This window comes from Chroicocephalus ridibundus, chromosome 25 (genome assembly GCF_963924245.1).
Source record: "Chroicocephalus ridibundus chromosome 25, bChrRid1.1, whole genome shotgun sequence".
NCBI lineage: Eukaryota > Metazoa > Chordata > Aves > Charadriiformes > Laridae > Chroicocephalus > Chroicocephalus ridibundus.
Window position 1 is genome coordinate 1254067 of NC_086308.1, and position 24105 is coordinate 1278171.

General features: G+C 53.1%; 2 protein-coding genes across 2 annotated transcripts; both read left to right on the top strand.

Annotated features, from left to right (window-relative positions):
• Positions 1 to 3408: 3408 nt before the first annotated feature.
• On the top strand, positions 3409 to 4299 carry LOC134507645 (olfactory receptor 14A16-like; the record flags this gene model as incomplete). The annotated part of the gene is made up of 1 exon (XM_063318438.1): positions 3409 to 4299. A coding segment is annotated over exon 1 (891 nt), but the record flags the coding sequence as incomplete, so codon positions are not given.
• Positions 4300 to 14698: 10399 nt separating this feature from the next.
• On the top strand, positions 14699 to 16138 carry LOC134527026 (olfactory receptor 14J1-like). Its single transcript, XM_063359372.1, has 2 exons — positions 14699 to 15615; positions 16033 to 16138. Exons 1-2 carry the CDS (start codon positions 14699 to 14701, stop codon positions 16136 to 16138), a joined length of 1023 nt encoding a protein of 340 aa, XP_063215442.1.
• Positions 16139 to 24105: the final 7967 nt, after the last annotated feature.

The following is a 24105-nucleotide window of genomic DNA, read 5'->3' on the forward strand; positions in this document are numbered from 1 at the left end:
TGGGCTGCAGCACCTCAGCTGTGGCACATTTGGGCTGAGAGCATAATTGCAGTGGGAAAACCTTCTTCCAAGACCTCAAGACCTCAGTTGTGCAAAGGCTTTGCTCAGAGCAGAGACATGCTGGAGTGGATGGGAGATAGTCGTGTGAAGAAGAAATGAGGTTCTCTCAAAGAGAACAAACCCTGCTTTCCGACGGGCCAGAGAGAAACAGAGCTCAGCAGTCAGTCTGAGCAGGAGAGGGCTTTGCTGTCTGTTGTGTCTCTGCAGCCCTGAGGGCCTGTGCTGGAGGGGAAGCTGATCTCAGGAAGGAAGAGATGATGTTGACAATGTCCTTGAGTGTGGAAATCCTGTGACTGAGGTCCACGGTGAAAATCATTGGCCTGATCCATGACTGTATCATCAAGGGGATGGTTAAACTCTGGAGGAGAGAAGAACCAGCAGAGTGTGAGAGTGAAGGAACACGTGTGGAGACCCTGGTGTGATGTGCTTGCTATTCATGCCCTGCCCGGCATCTACCGTAAAGAGAAGGGACAGCCCTTGCGTCACTGCAGTGGTGGGATTCAGTCAGTGGCCCAAAGGCAGCGCCTCTCTCTGAGATGCCCTGGGGGATGCCTGTCCCACAGCTAGTCTGGATGGGGACGGGGCTCCTGTACAGGACCTGTGCTGTCCATGTCAGCTGCGTGCAGTTGTGCTGGAGAGCCCTGGCACCTCCCACAGCACCACAGGCCTGAATGTGTCAATTAAGTAAGATTCAGCTGCCCTGAATAAAGTTAGGCACATAAGACAATTACCACAATGAGAGAGACTTGTCTTTCCCTGTGCCACATGACTCCATTTGGTCAGCTGAATCCCTCCATGGGCTGCCCTGGACATAAGGAAGAGTTACAGGTTCACTTGTCCTATGTGTGGTCGTCTCCTCTCATCGAAGCTGGCCAAAATATTTTCTGACCAGCCTCCAAGAAGATGCCCCCAGATACTGCCCTGTCTCTATGAACTGTTGCATTAGAGCTTGCGGTGACCAGCATGCATCTTGGTCACCTCTGGCACCAAATGTGTCCCCAGGTGTCTGTGTCAGCACATCTGACTCCTGCCCTCCATCTCCATTCCTTAGCAAGGGAGCTGAGACAAGGAGCTCACATACAGGAGCCTATTTGGGGCACATCTGAAGTGAGACAAGAGGAATCCCACCTCCACTGGGTTTGTGGCATGCTCCTCTTTTAGCCCAGAGGCCTCCAAGCCCAGGATGAGGACCCTCCATTGACTTGGCTGAATCGCTTTTCTCAGAACAGTTAAAGCAGATTCTTCCCCAGCACTGTCTGGGTGTCCTGTTAAAGAATGAAACAAAAAAGGTATTCTTGGACTTATATCTGCCTAATTGAGAAATGCAACTGCAGGAAAAAAGTGTCTCTGCCCAGCTGAGGGAGGGAACATCAGTGGTGACTTCATCCTGTTTCCCAGCAGGTTCCCCTGGAGCCCCAGGGACACCTGGAGGGAGCCCCGAGGGGGCAGAGAAAGGGCTGCCTTGGGCTGGTCCTCTGCTGCTGAGCTGGGCTGGGCTCCTGGCATGGAGGGAGCTGATGGCAAGCGGGCAGCGCTGCAGAGAGACAGCTCTGCCCAGGAGCAGCTCCTCTGCCAAGCGCAGCAGGGCTGAGGGCACTGCCTGCAGGCACCCGAGAGGAGCCAGGCACAGAGAGGATAAAGGCAGCTGGGAGTGGGAGGAGAGTTCTGAGCTCGTTCTCGGGGAAATCTTCACGCCTGTTGACACAGTCAGTCTCTGGCTGTGGGGCAATGCAGGGGGGTCTCCTGGAGGGATGTTCTAGGGCTGGCTGAGAGGAGCTGTCAGGATGGCTCTCCTGGCTTCTCTGGTGTGGAGAAGGAGGCCGTGCTTCCGAGCAGGGATGCCCTGCTGCACCATGGCAGCGACAAGGAAGGAGGGCTGCCTTCTGCGAGGGACTGTGGCAGGGTTTTGAAGACAGGTGGGTGTGCAGGCAGGGGTGCCCAGGGCTGTCCTTGAGAGCAGGGTCCCTGCAGCCCAGGGCTCTGTGTGCCGGGGCAGGGACTCTGCTGCTTGCCAGGGTCAGCTCTCAGCCTGCCCAAGGAGTTCCCCCCCGAGCGTCTGTGGGGAGAAGCTGTGGGGAAAAGGAGAGACTCCCCTCAGGGCAGGGTCCTTTGGCTCTTTTTCGAGTGTGTGCTGTGTGGGTCAGGGCTGCCCACAGCTGCAGATCTCCCCCAGAGCACTGGCAGAGGCAGCATTTACAGAGGAAAGACAAGGCAGGGGCTGCCTGGAAGATGAAGACATTGCAGGGTCTGTGCTCTCAGCTGTCTCCTGAGGGAAAGGAGCTGTCACTGTTCCACTGAGGGATCAGCAGATCTGCCAGAAAGCTCACAAAGTGCCTTCAGCCCCTCCTCTCCCTACACACAGCACCAGCAGCACCTTTGCTTCCAGCATCAGGCTTTCTCTCCTCTCCTCCTGAGGAGCCACAAAGAGGGAGATGGCCCTGGGCAGTGCCCTGCTGCCAGGAGGGGTCTGCAGGGCAGAGCTGAGCCCCCAGCGGGTGGGATGGGCTGTGGGAGCAGGGACAGGGAGGAGACGTGGGCACAGAGCAGCAGCTCCTGGCAGGGGCAGCTCCAGGCAGCAGAGACATGGGCAAGGGCTGGGGGAAACTGCCAACACGCACTGGGGAGGGGGCGTTCAGGCATCTCTCTGTTGGTCCTGCACTGGAGACGTCTTCTGGGCATTCTCTGCTGGGCAATGAGCTGACTCTCCCCTCAGAACACCTCGTCTCCGGGACCCCAGACTCTCTGCTTTGCCTGTCCTGCTGGGCTTGCCAGCTGCCCCCAGAAAGGCAGAGCTCTCCTGTGGGATCCTAGGGAGGGCTGAGCCTTTCCCTGGGGGTCGGGCACTGTCCTCGCAGAGTCCTTTGATTGTCTCTGTGAGGGGTTGTGTCCTGCTCTCTCCATCACAGCTCTAACTCTGGTTTGGGAAAGAGAAGAATTTGTATATTTGTCCGTTCAAACAGTGCTCCGCTGTTCCCATATGAGTTCAGTTATTTGTTTGGGTTTGTTTTTTAAGAGGAATTTGTGTGTGAAGTCATCTTCAAGGCAGCACAAGCAGAAGCACAGGGCAGATGGAAAAAAGCCTGATGGACACTGCAGCTCTCCTGACTCTGCACTAAACCACAGAGATTAGAGCCCTGTGTCCTGTCCTGTCTTAAGACTCCACATTTTCCACACTTTCAGTCATAAAAATGAGGATTTCTTCCCCTAAAAAGAACAGTTACCAGACGTGATGGTAGAAAATCAAAAACACACAGAAAAGGAAACTGTCTTTGCTATAAGGCGTCTGTCCTAATTTTTTTTCTGTTTTTTTCCTCCTTTGGACAAGGCCCCCATGCTAAGAAAGAGCAAATGTCCAACAGCAGCTCCATCACCCAGTTCCTCCTCCTGGTGTTCGCAGACACACGGGAGCTGCAGCTCTTGCACTTCGGGCTCTTCCTGGGCATCTACCTGGCTGCCCTCCTGGCCAACGGCCTCATCATCACCGCCATCGCCTGTGACCACCGCCTCCACACCCCCATGTACTTCTTCCTCCTCAACCTCTCTGTTCTGGACCTGGGCTCCATCTCTACTACTCTTCCCAAAGCCATGGCCAATTCCCTCTGGGACACCAGGGACATCTCCTATGCAGGATGTGCTGCACAGGTTTTTTCTTTCTTATTCAGTGCTGCAGCAGAGTTTTATCTTCTCACCGTCATGTCCTATGACCGCTACGTTGCCATCTGCAAACCCCTGCACTACGGGACCCTCCTGGGCAGCAGAGCTTGTGTCCACATGGCAGCAGCTGCCTGGGGCAGTGGGTTTCTCAATGCTCTGCTGCAAACGGCCAATACATTTTCCCTGCCCCTCTGCCAGGGCAATGCCCTGGACCAGTTCTTCTGTGAAATCCCCCAGATCCTCAAGCTCTCCTGCTCACACTCAGACTCCCTCCGGGAAGTTGGACTTGTTGTCGTTAGTGTCTGTTTAGCATTTGGTTGTTTTGTGTTCATCGTGCTGTCCTATGTGCAGATCTTCAGGGCCGTGCTGAGGATCCCCTCTGAGCAGGGACGGCACAAAGCCTTTTCCACGTGCCTCCCTCACCTGGCCGTGGTCTCCCTGTTTGTCAGCACTGCCGTGTTTGCCTACCTGAAGCCCCCCTCCATCTCCTCCCCAGTTCTCAACCTGGTGGTGGCTGTGCTGTACTCAGTGGTGCCTCCAGCACTGAACCCCCTCATCTACAGCATGAGGAACCAGGAGCTCAAGGATGCCCTGTGGAAACTGATGACCAGATGATTTTCAGAAGCAATAAACTTCTTCGGTCTTGTTTTGGAAACCACTCAGAATGTAACTTGTTACAGTGGAAGCCCATCTTCTGTAGCTTGTGTTAGTTTTGGTTTGAGTTTGTGATTTTGGCATTGGTTTTCTTTGTATAATGCTGTCCACAAAGAAGTGTCATCATTTTTGCTGTTTGTAATTATGCATCTACCTTAATTTGTGAATCCCACAGACATTGTAAAAGAGGACCAGTGCTCTGTGTGTCTTTAAACAAAAGAAAGAATCTTCTAGCGACTTGTTTGCCCAAGATCCTTCCTTTGGGACCTGCTCTGGAGCTGCAGGGCTGTGCCTGTGAGCAGAGGTGGAGGGGAAAGGGTCTCAGCACAGCAGCACTGTCAGGGAGCACCAGCCTTGCTCTTTTCAGACTTATTCTCTTTCTGTTTCCACACTCTCCTGCTGAGCGCAGGTGTTGCTGTAAGGACCGAGTGCTCTGGCAGCTCATACTCCTGCTGTGTGCGGTCCTGTCCCCACAGGCAGGGACAGGCACTGGGCGCTTCTCCGGCAGAGCTGGCCTCCCCAACAGCTCCTCCGTCATAACATGGCATTGCCTCAGGGCGGTGCCTGAAGGCTCAGGCCTTCTTCCAAAGTTGCTCTTAAGGAAATGCCCAGGAAAGCGCCCCGCAATCGAAAACACCTGTGTGCAGCTTAACTGTGTGAGTGTGCAGGCTGGGGACAAGCAGCAGGTCCCTCGCCCAGCCAGGGCTCCTGGGAAAGGCATGAAGGGCCAGCAGAGCAGGTTCTTCTCTGTCCCTGGCTGTGATGGACACTAGGGGTAAGATGCCCTAGGGTCATGCTTACAACTTATCCAGTAACAACCACCACTGGCCTCTCGCCCCAGCTTGGGGAGGTTGGTTGGTCTTCTGAAGAAGTCCATGTTTGTATTGTAGGAACCAGATGAAAGCATGCACATCGTGTGCGTGGGGTGAGATGAACCCGAGTAAGCCCAAACACCATCAGCTATTCCCAGGGCTTCAGTGAAGGCCTGTGGGGCAGACAGTATCTGGAGGTCACTTCACTTGGAGACTAACGTCCCCTGGGAAACCCCCTGAATGCAGCACTGGGATGGGCTTCCTTGACCCCAGGTCCCTGTGTCCATTCCTCACGCCGTGGGGCATCTCAGAGAGGTGCCGAGCAGGGAGACACAGCGCGGGGCTGAGGTGCTGCCGGCCTCTGGGAGTGGCAACAGGAGGCCATGGAGTCTGCTGCAGGCCTTCATGCACTGCTCAGCGATAGCCAAAACATTCTCTCAATCATGGCAGAATATCCCATTGGTCAATTCAGTAAAGCTGTCCCATCTATGGCCCATCCCAACCACTTGCCCACCCCGAGTGTACTGCCTTTAGAGGAGGTTGGAGGGACAGCCTTCATGCAGTGCGAGCGCTGCTCAGCGATAGCCAAAACACTGGTGCGGGATCAACACCATTCTAGGCATGAGTAGGAAGCACAGCAGGGTATGGCTGCTATGGGGAAAGTTAACTCCATCCCAGCCAGACCCGGTACAAGGGTGTTCAGGGGTCTCTTCCAACCTGAACCATTCCAGGGTTCAATGAATCTCTCCTTGGAGAGCTCTTTGAAGACAGAATAGAGACAGGAAGAAGAAGAAACAGAGCGGCAGAAGTAGAGATACCAAATGCACCATTCTAAATATAGAAGTTCCTCTGAGGAACATTTCTCCCCTCAAAATATTGGTAGGAAATCTGTGAGAGAAATTTGATGAAAGAAGCTCCCTTTTTTCTGCTCAGGGACTGGGCCACAAGGAGGGTGATGGGTGGGTATGGACTCATAGAATCACAGACTCATAGAATGATAGAATGTATTGGGTTGGAAGGGACCTTGAAAGGTTATCTAGTCCAAGCGCCCTGCAGTGAGCAGGGACATCTTCAACTAGATCAGGTTCCTTAGAGCCTCATCCAGCCTGGCCTTGAATGTCTCCAGGGATGGGGCCTCCACCCCCTCTCTGGGCAACCTGGGCCACTGTCTCACCACCCTCAGTGGAAAGAACTTCTTCCTAATGTCTAATCTAAACCTGCCCTGCTCTAGTTTAAAACCATTGCCCCTCTTCCTATGGCTACATGCCCTTGCAAATGTCGAGCCATTGACCACTACCCTCTGGATGCCATCATCCAACCAATTCCACATCCACTGAACAGTCCACCCATTCAATCCATATCTCTCCAATTTAGAGAGAAGGATGTTGTGGGGGACCGTTTCAAAGGCCCTACGAAGCCCCGATATACAACATCTGTAGCTCTTCCGCTGTCGACTGATGTGGTCACTCCATTGTAGAAGGCCACTAGATTGGTCAGGCAGGACTTGCCCTTGGTGACGCCATGCTGGCTGTCTCGAATCACCTTGCTGTCCTCCATGTGCCTTAGCATAGCCTCTAGGAGGATCTGTTCCATGATCTTGCCAGGCACAGAGGTGAGGCTGACAGGGCCGTAGTTCGCAGGGTCCTCCTTTCTACCCTTTTTAAAAATGGATCTCATGGTAACAGCATCAGAAAACAAAAATCCAAACAAAACAAAACAGAAAAAAACCAACAACACAAATTTGAACATAGTGGGAGCACAACTGGGATGGACAGACTAGCACACTGATATCACCCTCAGGGACTGAGCAGCTGCCTTCTGCTTCCTCATCATCTGGAGGCACTACTGTGTGTCACCCAAGTCAGACCCTTGGGTCACATGAACCATTTTTCAGTTCTCATAGACTATACTCATTATTTCTCCATCGACTCTGACAAGAGCCGAGTTACCCAGATATCCAGGCTGTGGACGGCATATTTCTCATGCAGTGACCGCTTGGAGTAGCTCTACTGACCTCTCTCCATATTTGCCATTCTACAGCTTTGAGAGGAGGAAATCACCCTGCAGCGCCTGGCCCTGGCCATGGCTACTCCAAGCCATAGCACTGATTCCTCACAGCCTTTCTGACTTTGGTCTTTCAGTCCTGGTGGGAGATGATATTATTGTCTTAATCCTGAACCCAAAAGGAGAGACTGGAGGCTGTTGGGTTACATGTAGGGCTTCAGAGAAATCAGGGAGTGCATTAACCTCACGCAAGGGCAGGAGATACTTCCCGCTGGAAGGGGTTATTTGTGCTATTGGCCACACAGCCACCCAAGGCAGCTGGGGTAAGAATCACTCAACCAGGTTTTAGGCATTGGGGTGAAATGAATCTGCACAAATACAGAGATTTGCAGTGTAGTGACGTGACCCCGTCCTTTTTTCCTTCTCATGCACGCAGCTCAAATACAAGCTTTGTCTCCAGGCCCCTTCTGGATGTGAACCATCATGCAGACAGCAGAAACAGTGTGAGTACAGCCTCTCGGGGCAAACTTTGTCTAACATGGGGATAACGTGGGGCACAGGCCCAGGTTTGAACGCAGAGAGGTGGACGTGCGGAGAAGCCTTTTCTGTTGCTGCACCGTTGAGGTAAACAGGTTTCTTTTCTGCTTCCCTGAGTTTTTTGGGGTTTGTTTTTCATTCCCCTTCCATGAGTTTAGCAGTTTCCCTTTGAGCAGCTAAATCCCATTTTTCAGTTTTCCACTTTTTAAAGACATAGCTGAGTCATGACTGACATCTCATGATGGATGAGGGAAATGTCTCAGCCTGCAACTGGAAATAGGTGAAGTTGTGAGGAGATAAATGTGTTGCTTCAGACAACAACTGGTATGAATACAGCAAAAACAGAGAGTGAAGGTGAATAAGCAGGAAAAAAAGGAAACCTGCCCAGTCCATAGAGCTCTGCAGAAGGGGGCTGGAGCTGTACATAACATGAGGTGATACAAGTGGGATCACGACTTAGAGAAAAATTTTCAGCAAGGCTGTGTGAGAGAGGACCAGATAAACAAGAGACTCCACAGTGTGCGGAAGTGATGGGAAGAAAGGTCTTGGGGTAAAAGCGTGAGAAACAACGGGAGAGATTTGGGTTGCAGAGATTTGAAGTAGTCCTGTCCAGGTCTGAGAGGCTGAGTTTCAGAGACAAGGGAAAATAGAGAAACTCTCAAGCATGTTTTGGAATTCGTGGTACTATCACTAACAACAGAGAGGACATTGCTGCAAGGGAACTCTTATTCTTCATGATGATGCACTAAAGCTCTTTTATTTCCTTCCCAACACTTACTGTTACTTGTCAAGGTAGGTGTACTTTTCAGTAGTTAACCTCTGGCACGAAGTTCTCAGGACAGTGTTTTTGCTCTCGCTGCTATCTCTTTGTCACCATTTAAAGATGACGCCTCGTAGACAGAATTGCCCTGAATTCATGCCCACTTTGTGTATTTTCTCTCTGGTTCCAGTAAGAGGTGGAGGGTGGGAATAGGGAAGTTGGTCCAGGCCAAGGTACAGATCCCAGATTTCTGGAAAGGCACAAAGGAAGGCAAATTTTTCATGTGGTGGTGTGACCGGCATCCACTGCTCCTGACCCCTGGAGTACCCTGACACAACACCGTGACCTGCATTTCCAGTCTGCTGAGTCCGAACTGTGCAGCAGAGATCCTAGAAGCTCTGAACTGCCTTCGTCTGCCCTGCGTTTCAGCACGTCAAATGAAAGTAACCGAGTCAAAGAGTTGGTTTTGAGCTTCTTCACAGCCTAAAGCACCGCATGGATAAGGAGACTGGCCAGGAAATGTAAATAATCAAAGGTAGGATGAGACACCTACAGAGCACAAGACAATGCCACCCTGAATTGTCCCAGGAGCTGAAGAAAACCTCACCTGTAGCTGACTCTCTTCTCTCAAGGAACACTGCAAGGCACAGGCTCATGGAAGTGTTTTTGGGAAAGGGGCTGATGGGGGATCGTCTGGTCCAGCCTCTCACCAAAAGGTAGGGTTGTCAATCCCCGGGTCAGGTTGGGAGACATTCTGGGGAGCTGAAAACCTCCAAAGATGGAGATAACAGAGAGTTGATGGGTGTCCTGCTGCAGGGCAACGTCCGCCTAGTCCGTGTTTCCTAATGCTCAGTATAAATCTCCATGGAGGATGCTTGCCGCTGTTGTCTCTGCCAAACATCCTGGAGGTGGATTGTCTCCACCTTCCTCTCTTGAGGAAGATGGCACCTGCTCTTAGACTGCCCTGTGCCTCCCCTTCAGCAGACTGAAGAGGCCCAGTTGTCTCAGCCTCTCCACACAGCTCATGTGCTTCAGGCCCCTAACCCCATCCTCACAGACTTCCTCTGGACTTTCTCCAGTTTCTCCATCCTCCTTTCCCAATGGGATCCATATATGGCATCCACCATAACTCCCACACCCTTCTCCCCAGGACACTCCTCAGCCCGTCGGGTCACAGCCTGTCCTAGTGCACGGGCTTTGTTCTGCCCTCAGTGCACACCTTGCCCCCTTTGCCTTATGAAACTTCAGGAGGTTTCATTTGGCCAAGTCCCCAAGTGCGTCAAGGTCCCTCTGGACTGAAAGGCCAAATCATCAGCATTTAAGGTTTGATGGACAGTGCCTCAAACCAGATAAGCATATGGGGAATTGCAGGATGCTACAGGTCATGAAAGAGAATGATTTGCTTAGTGGAGTTGGCACCCGAGTTTGAAAATCAGCCCACCAACCACCTCAGATATACCCCAAGGTTGTAAGAAAAAAGAAAAGCATGGCCAAGGGGGAATGGATGAACAAGGAAGCCGATCATTTTGGAGGGTATTTCGATAAAAAGAGAGAAGCAAATGTGGTTTCAAAGAATGAAAAGGATGTGGTCAGGGTTGTTTCGGGGCACCTCTGAAGCACCCTGGCACCTGATGTGAATTACTTCTGGGGTCAGAGACAACCTGAGAGCTTTCCCTAATTTGAAGAAATGAAGGGGAAGAAAGGACAGTCATATTTAGGCTGGATGGGACCTCGGGAGGTGTCTCGAGCAGCCTCCTGCAGGGCCAGACCAGTTACTGAGGGCTTTCTCCAAACACATCTTGGTCACTTGCTAGAAGAGATCCAGTGCACGCTCCCTGGGAAACAGCTTCCAGCACTTGACTATCCTTATGCGGGAAAAGTTTCTCCCTGTATCTACCCTGACCCTCTCTTTTGTCATCCCGTTGCCTCTTGTCTTTGTGTCTTGTACCATGGACGTGAGCCTGACTCAGACTTCAGAATGAACAAGCCCAGCTCTCTCAGCTTCTTCTCACAAAACATGTGCTCCAGCCGTGACCACCTTTGTGGGCCTCCAGGGAACTTTCTCCACTGTACCAATTTCTCTGTAATTGGGGTGTGTGTGTGTGTGTGTGTGTGACAAACCAAAGAAATAACCTGGATGTGGTGTAACAAGTCCTGAGCAGAAGGGGATCATCACTTCCACTGTCTGTGCTCCTGCTCCTACAGCCCCGAATGCTTTTGGCCTCCCTTGCCTATGGCTCATGGTTGTCCCAATGAAACCCAAGGACCACCAAAGTCTTTCCTGCAGAGCTGCTATCCAGCCATGCAGCCCCATGCCCTCTGCCATTGCACAGGATGAGTGCACCTCAAGGGGAGGACTTTGGCGTTGTCATTATTGGATACTGTGTGCTTCCTTTTGGCCCAGCCTTCCAGCCTGTCTTTGTCCTTTGGGTGGAAGCCTTGAGCTCCAGCATAGCGTTTGTTCTCCTCCATATGCTGTCATCTACAACTGTTATGGAAAAGCACTCTCTCGTCTCCTCTGGGTCATTATAAACACATTAAACAGGGCAGGTTGCAGGATAGACCCCTGCAGAACCTTACAATCTACAGGCCTCCAGGCAGTGTAACACGCATTGACCATGTCCCTCCCAGCCCGCCTGTACAGATGGTTTTAGCTATCCATTAGCCATCCATGCAGGCATTAGCCATCCTAGCTTGGGCATAAGAGCGTTCTGTGGGACAATGCTGAAAACTTTGCTGGCTTCCAGGTCAAAGATAACTACGTCTCTCCTTGCACCTAACAGTCATGGCCTTTCTTCACATAAAGCAAGTAGGATGGCCAGGCACAGTCTCCCCTGGGTAAATCCTGTCACCTTCTCTTTCAGCCATGAAAGAATTCTGATCTGAGGGGACCTGCTCTGGAGCACAGCCTTTCACTCCCCTGCTCATCCATGGGGCATTTCTGAAAGGTGCATGCAATATTTGGCTGCCGCCAGTCATCAGGGAGTGCCCCCACTTTCAAGGATGATGGAAGGGGCCTCTCTGTGACATCGGCCTGCTCTCTCAGCTCCCTGGGATGCCACCCATCCTGTCCTAGAGACTGGTAAGGATGGCGCTTGCTCAAGTGACTCCTGACTTGATGCCCATCCACCGCTGGTTGTTCTCCTCCAGGGTCCTGCCTCAAGTCACAGAGGCCCCGGAGACCTTGCAGGGAAAGATCGAGGCAAAGAGGACATAGACAATCTCAGATCTATCCACACCTGCTCTCATGAAACTCAGCAGTGGCCACACACTATCTTTGTTTCCTCTGTAACTGTTCCTGATGTTTTAAGCATGCACCATGGTGCCCTTGAATTGCCTCTCAAGTTTAGCCTGAGTTTCCATCCTTGCTATGCCTGGAGGATGCTGTCCTTGGACACCAGCTGTACTGAGCTGTGCCACCATGTCTGGGCAGTGTATCCCATCCCTGACAGAGGTCTGCCTCCATCAGCAATGGCTCCAGCTCATCCTGTCTGTGCCCCTGGCTGAGGGCATTGCTGCACATTTGGGCTGAAGCACCCCAGCTGTGGCACCAGGCAAGCTCCTACTTGCCTTAAGGAAACCTGGTACCAAGTGTCCAAGACCCCGTGTGGGCAGAGACTTTGCTTCAGAGCAGAGATGTGGGACCGACATAAGACAAGTGAATGTCTTTCTAGCCCTGGGACTACAGACTCAGGGTGAAATGTCCTAATTCACTCAATGGAATCATCCCCCGAGCTCGGAAAAATGAGATCCTTCCCTTTCACCCTTCTGGTGTCTACTATTGGGACAAGAAGAGGTGATTCTCCTACCAACTCTTTTCTAATAAAAGCAATGCCACAGGACATAAGTCTCTCTCCAGCTGAGGGAGGGAACGTCAGCGATTACATCAGCAGGTTCCCCTGGAGCCCCAGGGACAGCTGGAGGGAGCCCCGAGGGGGCAGAGAAAGGGCTGCCTTGGGCTGGTCCTCTGCTGCTGAGCTGGGCTGGGCTCCTGGCATGGAGGGAGCTGATGGCAAGCGGGCAGCGCTGCAGAGAGACAGCTCTGCCCAGGAGCAGCTCCTCTGCCAAGCGCAGCAGGGCTGAGGGCACTGCCTGCAGGCAGCGAGGGCAGAGGAGGGAGGCAGAGAGTGTAAAGGCGGTCTGGGGTGGGAGGAGAGCGGAGAGCTCACTTGGAGAAAGATCTTCACAGCCCTGAACAGGGTAAGTCTCTGGCTGCAGGGCAATGCAGCTGCGGTTCCTGGAATGATCTCCCAAAGCTGGCACATCCCACAGCCTCTGGGATCTATCAGGAGGTCTCTCACCGTTTCTCCAGCGTAGAGGAAAAGGACTTGCTTTGGAGCAGGGCTTCCCTGTGGCTCTGTCAAAGGGACCGGGCACATCAGCTGCCTTCACCCGGGGATGGCTGCAGTGTGAAGGTGGGTGTGCAGCCAGGGGTGCCCAGGGCTGTCCTTCAGAGCAGGGTCCCTTCACCCAAGGGTGCTTTGTGCCGTGGCAGGGACTTATCTCCTGTCAGGATCAGCTCTCCGTTTACCTGAGCAGCTCCCACCAGCAGTGTGGGGAGAAGCTGTGGGGGGAAGAGGCAACTCCTGGCAGGAGAGTGTCCTGCTGTCAAGGGGGTGCTGCGTGGGGCAGGGCTGCTCTCAGCTGCAGTTCACCCCCAGGACATTTCCCAAGGGATTGTTTGAGGGAAAGCTCAAGGCAGGAATTACGTTACAGATAAGGAGCTTTCCTGCGTTTGTGTTTTTATTTTCCTAGTGAGAGGGTGGGGAGGTAGAACAAGGGATACATGTATAGGGAGCTCTCAAGTGGGAAGAAGTCAGTGAGACTCCTGAGCTGTAGCTCTGAGTGATCAGCAGGTCTGCCAGGAACCTCCTGGAGTGCCTTCAGCCACTCCTCTGCCCATGGGCAGCACCAGCATCAGCTCTGCTGGACCCATCGGGGTTGTTCTGACCTGCCCTTTTCCACCTGCAAACAGGAACATGAACCTGGCCAGTGCCCGGCAAACAGGCAGGTTTCTGTGGGGCCAAGGGGGGCGCACAGGGGTTGGGATGGGGTCTGTGAGAGCTGACGGGGAAAAGACATGGGACAGGGAAACACCTCCCAGGAGGAAAATCTCCCGGCAGCAGAGCTATGATCAGGGAATGAGAGGAAAGAGAAACCAGAAATGCTGTGGGAGGAAGGATTCAGAAAACTCTGTAGGATCCCCTCCAATGCAGACCCCTTCCCCTGAGCAAGTGTCTCCATGGGAATGAAGTGTCCAAGCTCTCCTCTAACCCGTGGGGCTGTGGGCAAAGTAGTCTATGTGGCTGGGGAATGAGCTGACTCTCCCCTTCTGAGATACCATCACTAGGACACTTGGGTGTCTCCTTGGGGTGTCCTTCCAAGCACTGCGCTGCCCTCCAGGATGCCAGTCTGTCCTGGAGCATCCTGGTGTTACCTGAATGCCCAGTGGAGAAGCGCAGAGACGCTACGACCAAGGAAAGGCTGCTGGGTTTGTGAAACGAGCCATGTGTGTCCTTGGCGAGAAGTGGGGTGCTGAGACCTTGAGAAAAGGTGAGACGCTGAGCTCTCGGCAGTGGGTTTCTCTGCTCTCAGCAGCGCCTGGTGTCTTTTCAGGTCTACATGTGAGTGTGATTCCCCTCTGTCTCAGAAAGGCACAAGCAGAGGGCAGCTGGGAACAAGACAGAGGGACAGACCAGCTCCCCTCGCTCTGCACTAACCCTCAGACAATCCCCTCGCCTGGCAGGACTCCCTTTGCTGTCCCTGAATGCAGCAGAAATGGTGAGGGTTTCTGAAATCCAAGAGAATCTCCTGCTGAGATGGGAGAGAGCTGTATAAGAACCTCTCTCCAACACTCTTGCAACTGTGGTTTCATGGCAATGGGAGTGCAGAGACTGACAAGCCCTGTTTTCATGAGGAGAGGTTTATCTGAGAAATTGGGACACCAGGACTGCCCACCCCATTCCCATGAATCTGCTGCTGCAGAGCAGGGCTGACTCCTGGGCATCCGGCGGGCAGAGGTCCCGCTCCTCCTGGCACACCTGGACAGAACCAACCAGAGCTCCAGCCACAGAGCTGAATGAAGATCTGATAGAAATGGAAAAGCAGTGCAGAGTGTGAGGTATGAGAACTGGTGTTGGTTTTTCTCAGAAAAGTCTCCCCTAACTTGTCACTGTGCTTTCGTCCTTGTTCAGTGCTCCACACCAAAAGGCACCAAATGTCCAACAGCAGCTCCATCACCCAGTTCCTCCTCCTGGCGTTCGCAGACACACGGGAGCTGCAGCTCTTGCACTTCGGGCTCTTCCTGGGCATCTACCTGGCTGCCCTCCTGGCCAACGGCCTCATCATCACCGCCATCGCCTGTGACCACCGCCTCCACACCCCCATGTACTTCTTCCTCCTCAACCTCTCTGTTCTTGACCTGGGCTCCATCTCCACCACTGTCCCCAAAGCCATGGCTAATTCCCTCTGGGACACCAGGGCCATTTCCTACACAGGATGTGTTGCACAAGTCTTTTTTTTCTTTTTCTGTGCTGCAGCAGAGTATTTTCTTCTCACTGTCATGTCCTATGACCGCTACGTTGCCATCTGCAAACCCCTGCACTACGGGACCCTCCTGGGCAGCAGAGCTTGTGTCCACATGGCAGCAGCTGCCTGGGGCAGTGGGTTTCTCCATGCTCTCCTGCACACGGCCAATACATTTTCCCTGCCCCTCTGCCAGGGCAATGCCCTGGACCAGTTCTTCTGTGAAATCCCCCAGATCCTCAAGCTCTCCTGCTCACACTCAGACTCCCTCAGGGAAGTTGGGCTTCTTGTATTAGCGTGTTTTTTAGCTTTTGTGTGTTTTGTGTTCATACTGCTGTCCTATGTGCAGATCTTCAGGGCCGTGCTGAGGATCCCCTCTGAGCGGGGACGGCACAAAGCCTTTTCCACGTGCCTCCCTCACCTGGCCGTGGTCTCCCTCTTTATCAGCACTGCCATGTTTGCCTACCTGAAGCCCCCCTCCATCTCTTCCCCAGTTCTCGACCTGGTGGTGGCAGTCCTGTACTCCGTGGTGCCTCCAGCCGTGAACCCCCTCATCTACAGCATGAGGAACCAGGAGCTCAAGGATGCCCTCTGGAAATTAATGACCAGGTTATTTTCTGCAGCAATAAACTGTCTCCTGCAAATCACTCATAATGTAATTCATTATACGCCAAGCCCGTCTTCTATAGGTTTGGTTAGGGGTTAGGTAACTGTGTGTTAGGTTTGGTTGAGGGTTTTGGCTTTTTCTTACTTTTTTTTTTTTAAATTATATACTTTTGTCCACAAATAAATGTCATTATTTGAGATTTTTATTTTACTACCTATCTATCCAAATTTCTGAGACTCACAGAGTCATGCCCAAAATCCTTCTTCTCAGGCCTTTTCTGGAGCTGCAGGGGTAGAGCCTGAGCGCCGAGGAGGAGGGGAAAGAATCCCAGTACTTGCAGAGCACCAGCACTTGTTCTTTCCGGGGCTGCTCTATTTTCACTTCCACACTCGCCTTCTGAGCCCCTGTGTTGATCTAAGGCCTGAGTGCTCTGGCAGCTTGGTCATGGTGCTGCTGTGTAGCAGCTCTGTGATCACAGGCAAGGAGAAGCAATGGGCACCTCTGAGAAAAAGCTCGTCTGCATAACAGAGTTTCCGCCATGAAAGGGGATCTGCTCAGGGCAGTGCAGGAAGGATCAGGTCTTCTTCCACAGTTGCTGTCAAGAGCGTTCCTTCAAACGTGCCCTGGTGAGGGATGCCCAGTAAAGAGGTAAAGAGTGTGCGTGTGCAGGGTGAGGGCACACACAACAGTGTCCTTGCACAGCCACACCTCCAGGGACAGAACTGAAGGACCAGCAGAGCGGGGTCTGGTCTGTGCCTTTGTTTGCTGGACACCCCGGGGAAGCTGTCCCAGGGCAATCGTCACAGAACAGACACCTGAAACCACCATTTGCAGAACTGGACGCCTACGCAAACCCAGAGAGGATGTTTGTCTGCCTGTGGAGAGACACCGAATAACGAGGTCAGAAGTCCCTGTTTGCATGGTTCAGAGGAGATTTCGGCATGCACACCGTGTGCATGTGGGGACATGAACCCGAGAGAGCACAAACACCATCAGCTGTTCTTAGAAATGCCCGAAAGTGCTGTGGGACAGGCAGTGTCCCTTCATTGGAGAGGAACGTCCCCTGGGAAACCCCCTGAATGCAGCACTGGGATGGGCTTCCTTGACCCCAGGTCCCTGTGTCCATTCCTCACGCCGTGGGGCATCTCAGAGAGGTGCCGAGCAGGGAGACACAGCGCGGGGCTGAGGTGCTGCCGGCCTCTGGGAGTGGCAACAGGAGGCCATGGAGTCTGCTGCAGGGCCTCTGCCCGTGCCAGGGAAGGACTCGTGTCTCTGAACAGCCCTGCCAGCGCCCTGACAGTGCCGTGTGTGTCTCCAGGAACACCTGTGTGCTACCTCACCCTCCCCTCTCTTCATGGCCTGTCCCTTTGATGACACGGTGTGACAGAAGCACCTCTGTGGAGCATCTCCCCTGTGCAGTCCGAAAGGGTTCTGCAGGCGTGAGCGGCATTGCCCTCTACAAGATGGCATTTCTCACCTCTCACAGAGCACAGAGCACGTCTAGGGAGTAGGAATGCAGTGAGAGGCACACACCCTCCATGTTTCGCCTCTCTGAACGTCCTTCACGATATTTTTAAGCACCTGACAGAGAAGCAAATGCCTTTAGTACGAGATGTTCTCAACCTTCAGAAAAATTCTCGTCCTCCTCTCTCTCATGACCTGCCCCATGACTGTGGTTGGGAACACCCTCTTCATCATGAAGCTGGAGCTTCTTCATGAAATGGCGCTGGAGCCCCGGTGGTCCTGCTGTGGCCGGGACATTAATGGCCCCTGCGAGCGGGGCGGGGGCAGGGGCAGAAGGAGATGCCCTGAGCCGGAGAGGGAAAAAATTAAATGCCCCAAGTGGGGCAGGAGCAAAGCGAGCCACCCCGATGTCAGCAGAGGCACAAAGAGCCCCCTTGAGCGGGGCAGGAGTAAATCCAGGCACCTGGTGTAGGGCAGGGGCAAAAGGAGCCTCCCCAGGCAAGAGAGGGGAAAAACCAGCTGTCCTGAGGGGGACACGATGAAAAGAAGCCACCCAAGCAAGGCTGAGGCCACACTGGATGCCCCAAGGGAAGGATATAAAGAAGAAAGCCTCCCCAAGTGGAGCAGGAGGAAAACTCCCTGCCCTGAGCTGAGCAGGAGGAACTCAGTGCCCCGAGCAAGAGTGGGGAAAACTGGAGGACGCAGGAGGTGCAGGGGCCCAACTGGTGAGCTCAAGGAGGGCAGGAATAGCAACCAGCTGCCTTCTTGGGGCAGAGGCAACACTCATTGCCCTCCAGGCAGGTCGTGGGGTTAAACCAGATGCTAAAAAGCCACCCACAAATGTTTTTTGGATCTGGAGAGTGGGAGAGCAGCTGGGTGGGGGCCTGGCAGCCACCCAAAGTGCACCCAGTGCAGTTGCTCGAGGTGGTTCTTTGGTAGCACTAGTTCAGAGTCAGCCTGTGGCTGTATCTTGGGGGTAGATTAAATTCATTGGAAATGAATCTGTCAGACACCAGGTGCTTTGCTGCAGGAGTCTCACAGACGCAGTCCTGTACCTGGGAAGAGTGGAAAAGAAGCCCTCAGCCCCCCGACAAAGCTGTGAAGGGGCTCGCTGACAGCCCTGGGCAGGTTTTTATTCCTGGGGCTGGTGCGGCTCCAGGCAGAGGCGGGAGCTCTGTGGGCAGATGAGCAGCCCTTGGCCAGCAGTGCCTGGGGCAGCCCAACAGCTGCCGGCTGGTGGCTGCAGGAGGTGCCCCGGCTGTGGTGGCTGAGGGGTCGCAGTGCATCCCCGTGCGTGTGGGGGTGGCCCCTGTCACAAAGGGGCAGTGATGTGACACCTGGCCACTGCTTGTGAGCTCACCTGGCCAGGGCTTGGCATCCTCAAGAGCGGGCCAGCCAAAGCTCCTTGGGCTGAGCTGGCCTTGGGACAACTCGGCTCCTGCCTTTGCCACTTGCTTGGCTGCTTTTTCCCAACCATTCATCGTTTACTGCCCACTTCTCCTCACCTTCCATCCTCTTCTGAAGGTAATGATGATTTGACCTTCAGGACAGATCATACAGGAGGTAGATATGGGATCAAAGTATCGTCTGGTCTATACCTTCGGAGCTTTAGGATGAGCTGTTACAGCTTTATAGGCTGGCCAGATACGCAGTGTGGGTAGAGTTCCTATTTGCTAATTGTTATTTCTTCAACACATCCTAGGGTAGGTAAGTAGGGGGTGGGAGTGTACTCTGAGGCTTTGGGCTCCGTCTGGAATGAGAAGAAGCCCATCCTGACGGATGCGGTAGGAAGGGAGACAGAAAAGGAGCACAGCAAAGGCAGCTGTTAAGGCAGCGGCTGAAAGCCGGTCCCTCCTGTGTCCAAGGGGGCAAAGTGTGGGCTGGAGAACCAGAGGGCTCTGCTGCTAATGGCAGCCAGAGGGAAGCAGCAGGTCCTCTTCAGAGAAGGTGACACCCAGTGCAGTCTTCCCAAAGGGCCTTGGTAACTGCTGTCAGTTGGATTCCTGCGACAGGGACAGCAGGGCCACCAGCTGCAGCTCTGCAGCGGTTGGAACTACCACTGAAACGGTGCTGGTGGCGGATGCTGTTCTCTGGGTTTAGTTTGGGATTTTTTGTAATTTATTTTGTTGAGGTGCAACTATTTCTTTGCACTCAGGTGTCAGGATTAGCACTGATCTTCTCTTTCTGGAGCATGTCCTGGCATCCTTCGTCACCCAGAGCTTTCCCTGCTGTTCCTGAATGGCAGCGATGGCCTCAATGGGGCCACCCATCACTCCTGTGAGTGACGACTTCACCATCAGGCTTGGACTTTGTGAATCCCCAAAGGCAAGGGACGTGGCTGGTGCTCCGTCCCTGAATGTTGATGTACCGGCAATCGAGAGGGAATTCTGGGGTGAGTCAGTCATGACTTATGAGCCAGTTTTGACATCTCATGTCATGACTTCTCATCATGATGAGACATGAGGGGTGCCCCCATCCATCCCCCACGTCCATTCAGCACCCAAGCACATCATCAAGGCCTTTCAGCCTTCAGTTCCCTGAGTGTGTTCTGCACTCCAGTTTGGGAAGAAAAGGCCTATTTTCACCCATGGCAATCAGGAAACTCCCTTTTATTACAGAGATACCACAAAGGAGGCCAGCATTACCATGGTTCCATCCCATCTCCTGAGGGTTCCATCCCATCTCCCATGCTCAGTGTAAAAGCTGAGGGATCAAAAGGTCGGCTCTTTTCTTTAGTGGCTCTCTTTGTTCAGTGACTGATGCCTGAGGAGGACCCTGTTTGTCTGCCTTTGATCCTGACCTGTGCGTTCCTGAATCTATATCCGATATCCCGTTCCTATCTGGTGCTGAGTCCAGTCCTTGACTTCCCCAGTGCCTGCCATTGACATCTCCCTGGGAGCTTGAAACGGTTTGGTATACATTGTATCTATTTCATTATTTCCTTTATATTTTATTATTAATATTTCATTAATGTAACTACTTTAATGAACTATTATTTTTATTACAGTAACCATTTTTTTCTAAACACATAAATCTTTTATCTCTTTTCTGTGTCTCCTTGGAGTGAGAGGTGGGGGAGAGCATCTGTCATCTCACCATTGGCCAATCTGCCCCAAACCACGACAGCCCTCCTGCCCAGCTGGTTTTTACCCATCTATTTATCCATCCATGCAGACCATAGTGTGCTGACATTGAACATTGTGGGGGATGATGCTGAAAGCCTTGCTGACTTCCAGGTAGAAGACAATCATTGCTCTTCCTTGCCCAGAAATCCTCTCCTTTCTTCAGAAAACGTAAAAAGGATGGCCAGGAAGAAGCTACCTTGGGTAAATCCAGGGTAAATCACCTTCTCTTTCAGACACCCAGAAAGGGGATCCCAGTGGGCGTGCTCGGGCGCACAGCCTTCTGTCACCCTGCTCATCCTTTGGGCCTTTTTGCAAGGTGCATGCAATGTTTGGGTTCTTACAGTAATCAGGGAGTTCCCTCAGACTCCGTGACCTTTCAAAGATGATGGAGAACGGCCTCACAGTGACACCGTCCTGCTCGCTCAGGTCCTTGGGAGCCTGCCCCTCCAGCCCCATAGGCTGGTAAGGACTATGTTTGCTCAAGTGACACCTGAGTTGATCCACATTCACTGCTGGTTATTTTCTTCCAGACTCCTGCCTTGAGGAGCAAAGGGCTGAGAGACCTTGCTGGGGAAGACTAAGGCAAGGGGGACACAGTATCTCATATTTCTCTACACCTGTTCTTACTAAATTCTGCAGTGGCCACAGATAATCTTTGGTTTTTTTTCTTGAATTCTTCTGGAAGTACTAAGAGATCCTCTTGATGTCCTCAAAGCTCTTGCAAGGGTCAACACTAGGGAAGCTTTGGCTCCTCTAAAGCCATCCCTATGTCTAAATTCCTGCTTCAGTCCTTGCATCCACGTTCCTTCCTTAGCCAAGCTGCTCTCCTGAAATGTCTGGTTGTTTTCACAGCACTGCTGCCCATGGGCCTACCACTGAAAGTCCCCTGAAGAGGCTAAAATCTTCTCCCAGTATTTCATGGTCCCTACAGCCAAAGCTGACACTGGCTTTCGCATCCCTGATCAGCACTTCCTCTTTTGCAAGGACTGGATTGGAGTGAGCATCACCTTTGTTGGTCTGCGCCTGTGCAAAGAAGTTGTCCAAAGAGACCCCAACACCAGCTGGATAGTATGCATCCTGCCAGGCTCACCTGCCAGTGAGCGTCATTAAAGTCTCCAATAGCACTTGGGGTCATGGATCTGAGGACTTCCATGGCTTGCTTAAGCAAACCTTTCTCCACTTCCTTACCCTGATTGCAGGTGCTTTGTCTCCCACGAGGGTGTCACACTAACAGGCCTCTCCTCTGACCCTCACTCACAAGGGCTCACGCAACCTGCTGCGCATCCCATAGAGGAGCTCCATACATGCAACAAGCTCCTGCACATGGAGGGCATCTCCCTCCTCATCTTCCTGGCCCGTCTCTCCTGAAAAGCCCCTATGCACCATGGCAGCACCACTGTGAGCTGTCCCACCACCCCTTGCCACTTATTCCACCAACGTACAAACTCTAGGATGGCACATGGGACTCCAGCTCCTCCGGTCTGTGCCCCAGGCTGAGGGCACTGGTGCACATTTGGTCTGCAGCACCTGAGCTGGAGCACTGGGGCCAAGCTTGGACTTGTCCCAGGCAAACCCAGTACCAACTGCCCAAGACCCCACACCTGCTAATGCTGTGCTCGAGACCAGAGACATACTGGATGCGACGGCAGGCGGCAATGTGAAGGCACTAAACGAGGAAACGCTGCTCCCTACAACACCAGAAAAGCCAGGCTGGGCTCTGTAGCCCTGGAAGAAGCAGGCTTTGTTGTCTGTAGTGTTGCTGAAGAGCTGTGCTGGAGGTGAAGCTGATCTCCAGGATGACAAGGTGCTGCTCAAAATGTCCTTGCGTGTGGATAAGCTGTGATCCAGGAACACTGTGAAAATCATTCACCTGTGTCGACTGTCTCATCAAGGGCCTCAGGAAAGGATTGTTGAAAGAAGAACTGGGAGAGTTTGGGAGCAGCCAAATCATTTGAGACCCCAGTGTGATAGGCTTCCTGTTCATGACCTGCTCTGCATCAGCTGAATGGAGATGGGTGAGACCGTGCCTCACTGCAGTGGTGGGTTTCAGTCGCTGATCAACGGAAACTGAACGTGCCTGAGATGCCACATAGGCTTGCACAAAGGAACCAAATCGGCCTGCAGTGCCCTCTGAGGTGTCCCTCAGGCATCTGCTCTGAACACCAATGGCTTTCCCATAGGTCCTGTGCGGTCCCTGCCAGCCTGTGCTGGAGAGCGCTGGCATCTCACTTAGCACCACAGGCCTGTGTTTGGCCATTGAGAAGCGTCCTGAATTGGGTTAAGCCATGTAGGGATGTCCGTGAAACAACTGCCATTACAGTCAGTGGAGAGCTAGGAACTACAGCTGATGGAGAAGAGAAAGAGAGGGACTTAGGTCCGTTTGCTCAGCTGATGACCTCTGTAGGCTGCTGTAGATATAAGGAAAAGGAAAGGTTTTAGTTGTCTTAAAGGTAAACACCTGCTGTCATTTCCATCTGCCAAAGGAATTCCTCACAAGGCTCCAGGATGGTGCCCCCCGATGCTGCCTTGTCTCTCAGCATTGCCGCATTAGAGCTTGCAGTCACCTGCAAATGTCTTGGACAAGCTCTGGTGTCACCTCCAATGTCACCAGGTGTTTCCACCTGAACAACACCCTCAATCTCCATGAAGTAGCCTGAGAGCTGAGACAAGGAGCTCCCATACAGCTGCCTGTATTTGTGCACACCTGAACTGAGGCAAGAAGAATCCCACCTCCTGTGGGTTTGTGGAAGGAACAAGAGGGAGTCCTCTCCTAGCCCAGGACTTCAAACCCAGGATGAGATGCCTCAAATGATTCAGCTGCATCACTGCGCTCACCAGGGGTAAAGAGCTGTCTGGGTGTCCTGTCTAATGGTGAGACAAGGAAAGGCTATTCTCATGCCTAACTCTGTCTCTGGTAATAGAAACGACACAGCTGGAAAGAAGTGTCTCTGCCCAGCTGAGGAAGGGAACCTCAGTGCTGACTTCAGCCTGTTTCCCAGCAGGTTCTCCCGAAGCCCCAGGGACACCTGAAGGGAGGCCAAAGTGGGCAGAGCAAGGGCTGCCTTGGGCTGGTCCTCTGCTGCTGAGCTGGGCTGGGCTCCTGGGACAGAGGGAGCTCATGGCAAGCGGGCAGCACTCCTTCCACAGCTCTGCAGGGAGACAGCTCTGCCCAAAGCGCAGCAGGGCTGAGGGCACTGCCTGCAGGTGCCAAGGGGAGAGGAGCAAGGCAGAGGTGTTAAAGGCACTCTAGGAGCGGGGGGATAGCTGAGCTCTCACTGCGGGAGGAATCTTCACAGCCCTCTATATGGTAAGTCTCTGGCTGCAGGGTACTGAGTTTGGTGTTCTTTGGAGGACATCCTAGACCTGGTTCATCCCGCAGCCTGCAGGACCTGGCAGGAGGATTCTCACAGATTCCCAAGCAGAGGAGGAGGACGTGCTCTGGAGCAGGGCTTCCCTGCTGCACTTCAGCAGGTCGGGGCACGGTGGTTTCCTTGTCTTTGGGATGACTGCAGGGTACCAACCTGGGTGTGCAGCCAGAGGAGCCCAGGGCTGTCCTTCCGCAGACGGTCCCTGCACCCCGGGGGATTACTGCCAGGGCATTTCCAAGGAAACTTTTCAAGAGGCTGGTCAAAGTGGGGATTACCTGAAAGGGAAGGAGTCTGTGCTTTGAGACGAGTCACCTTGTTTGGCTGGGTGGACAGTGGGAGATGGGACTTTATTTTCCCACTCTTGCGAAGGCACGGGGTCGCCCACTCCCTTTGAGTTCTCTGAGCCGCCCCTTTGCCCCTGTGCAGGCAGAGATGCCCTGGAGCAGTTCCCTGCTGCCAGGAGGTGTTTGCAGGGCAGAGCTGAGCACATCGCAGGTGGGATGGAGTTCTCTTTCTGGGAGCACTGCAAAGGAGG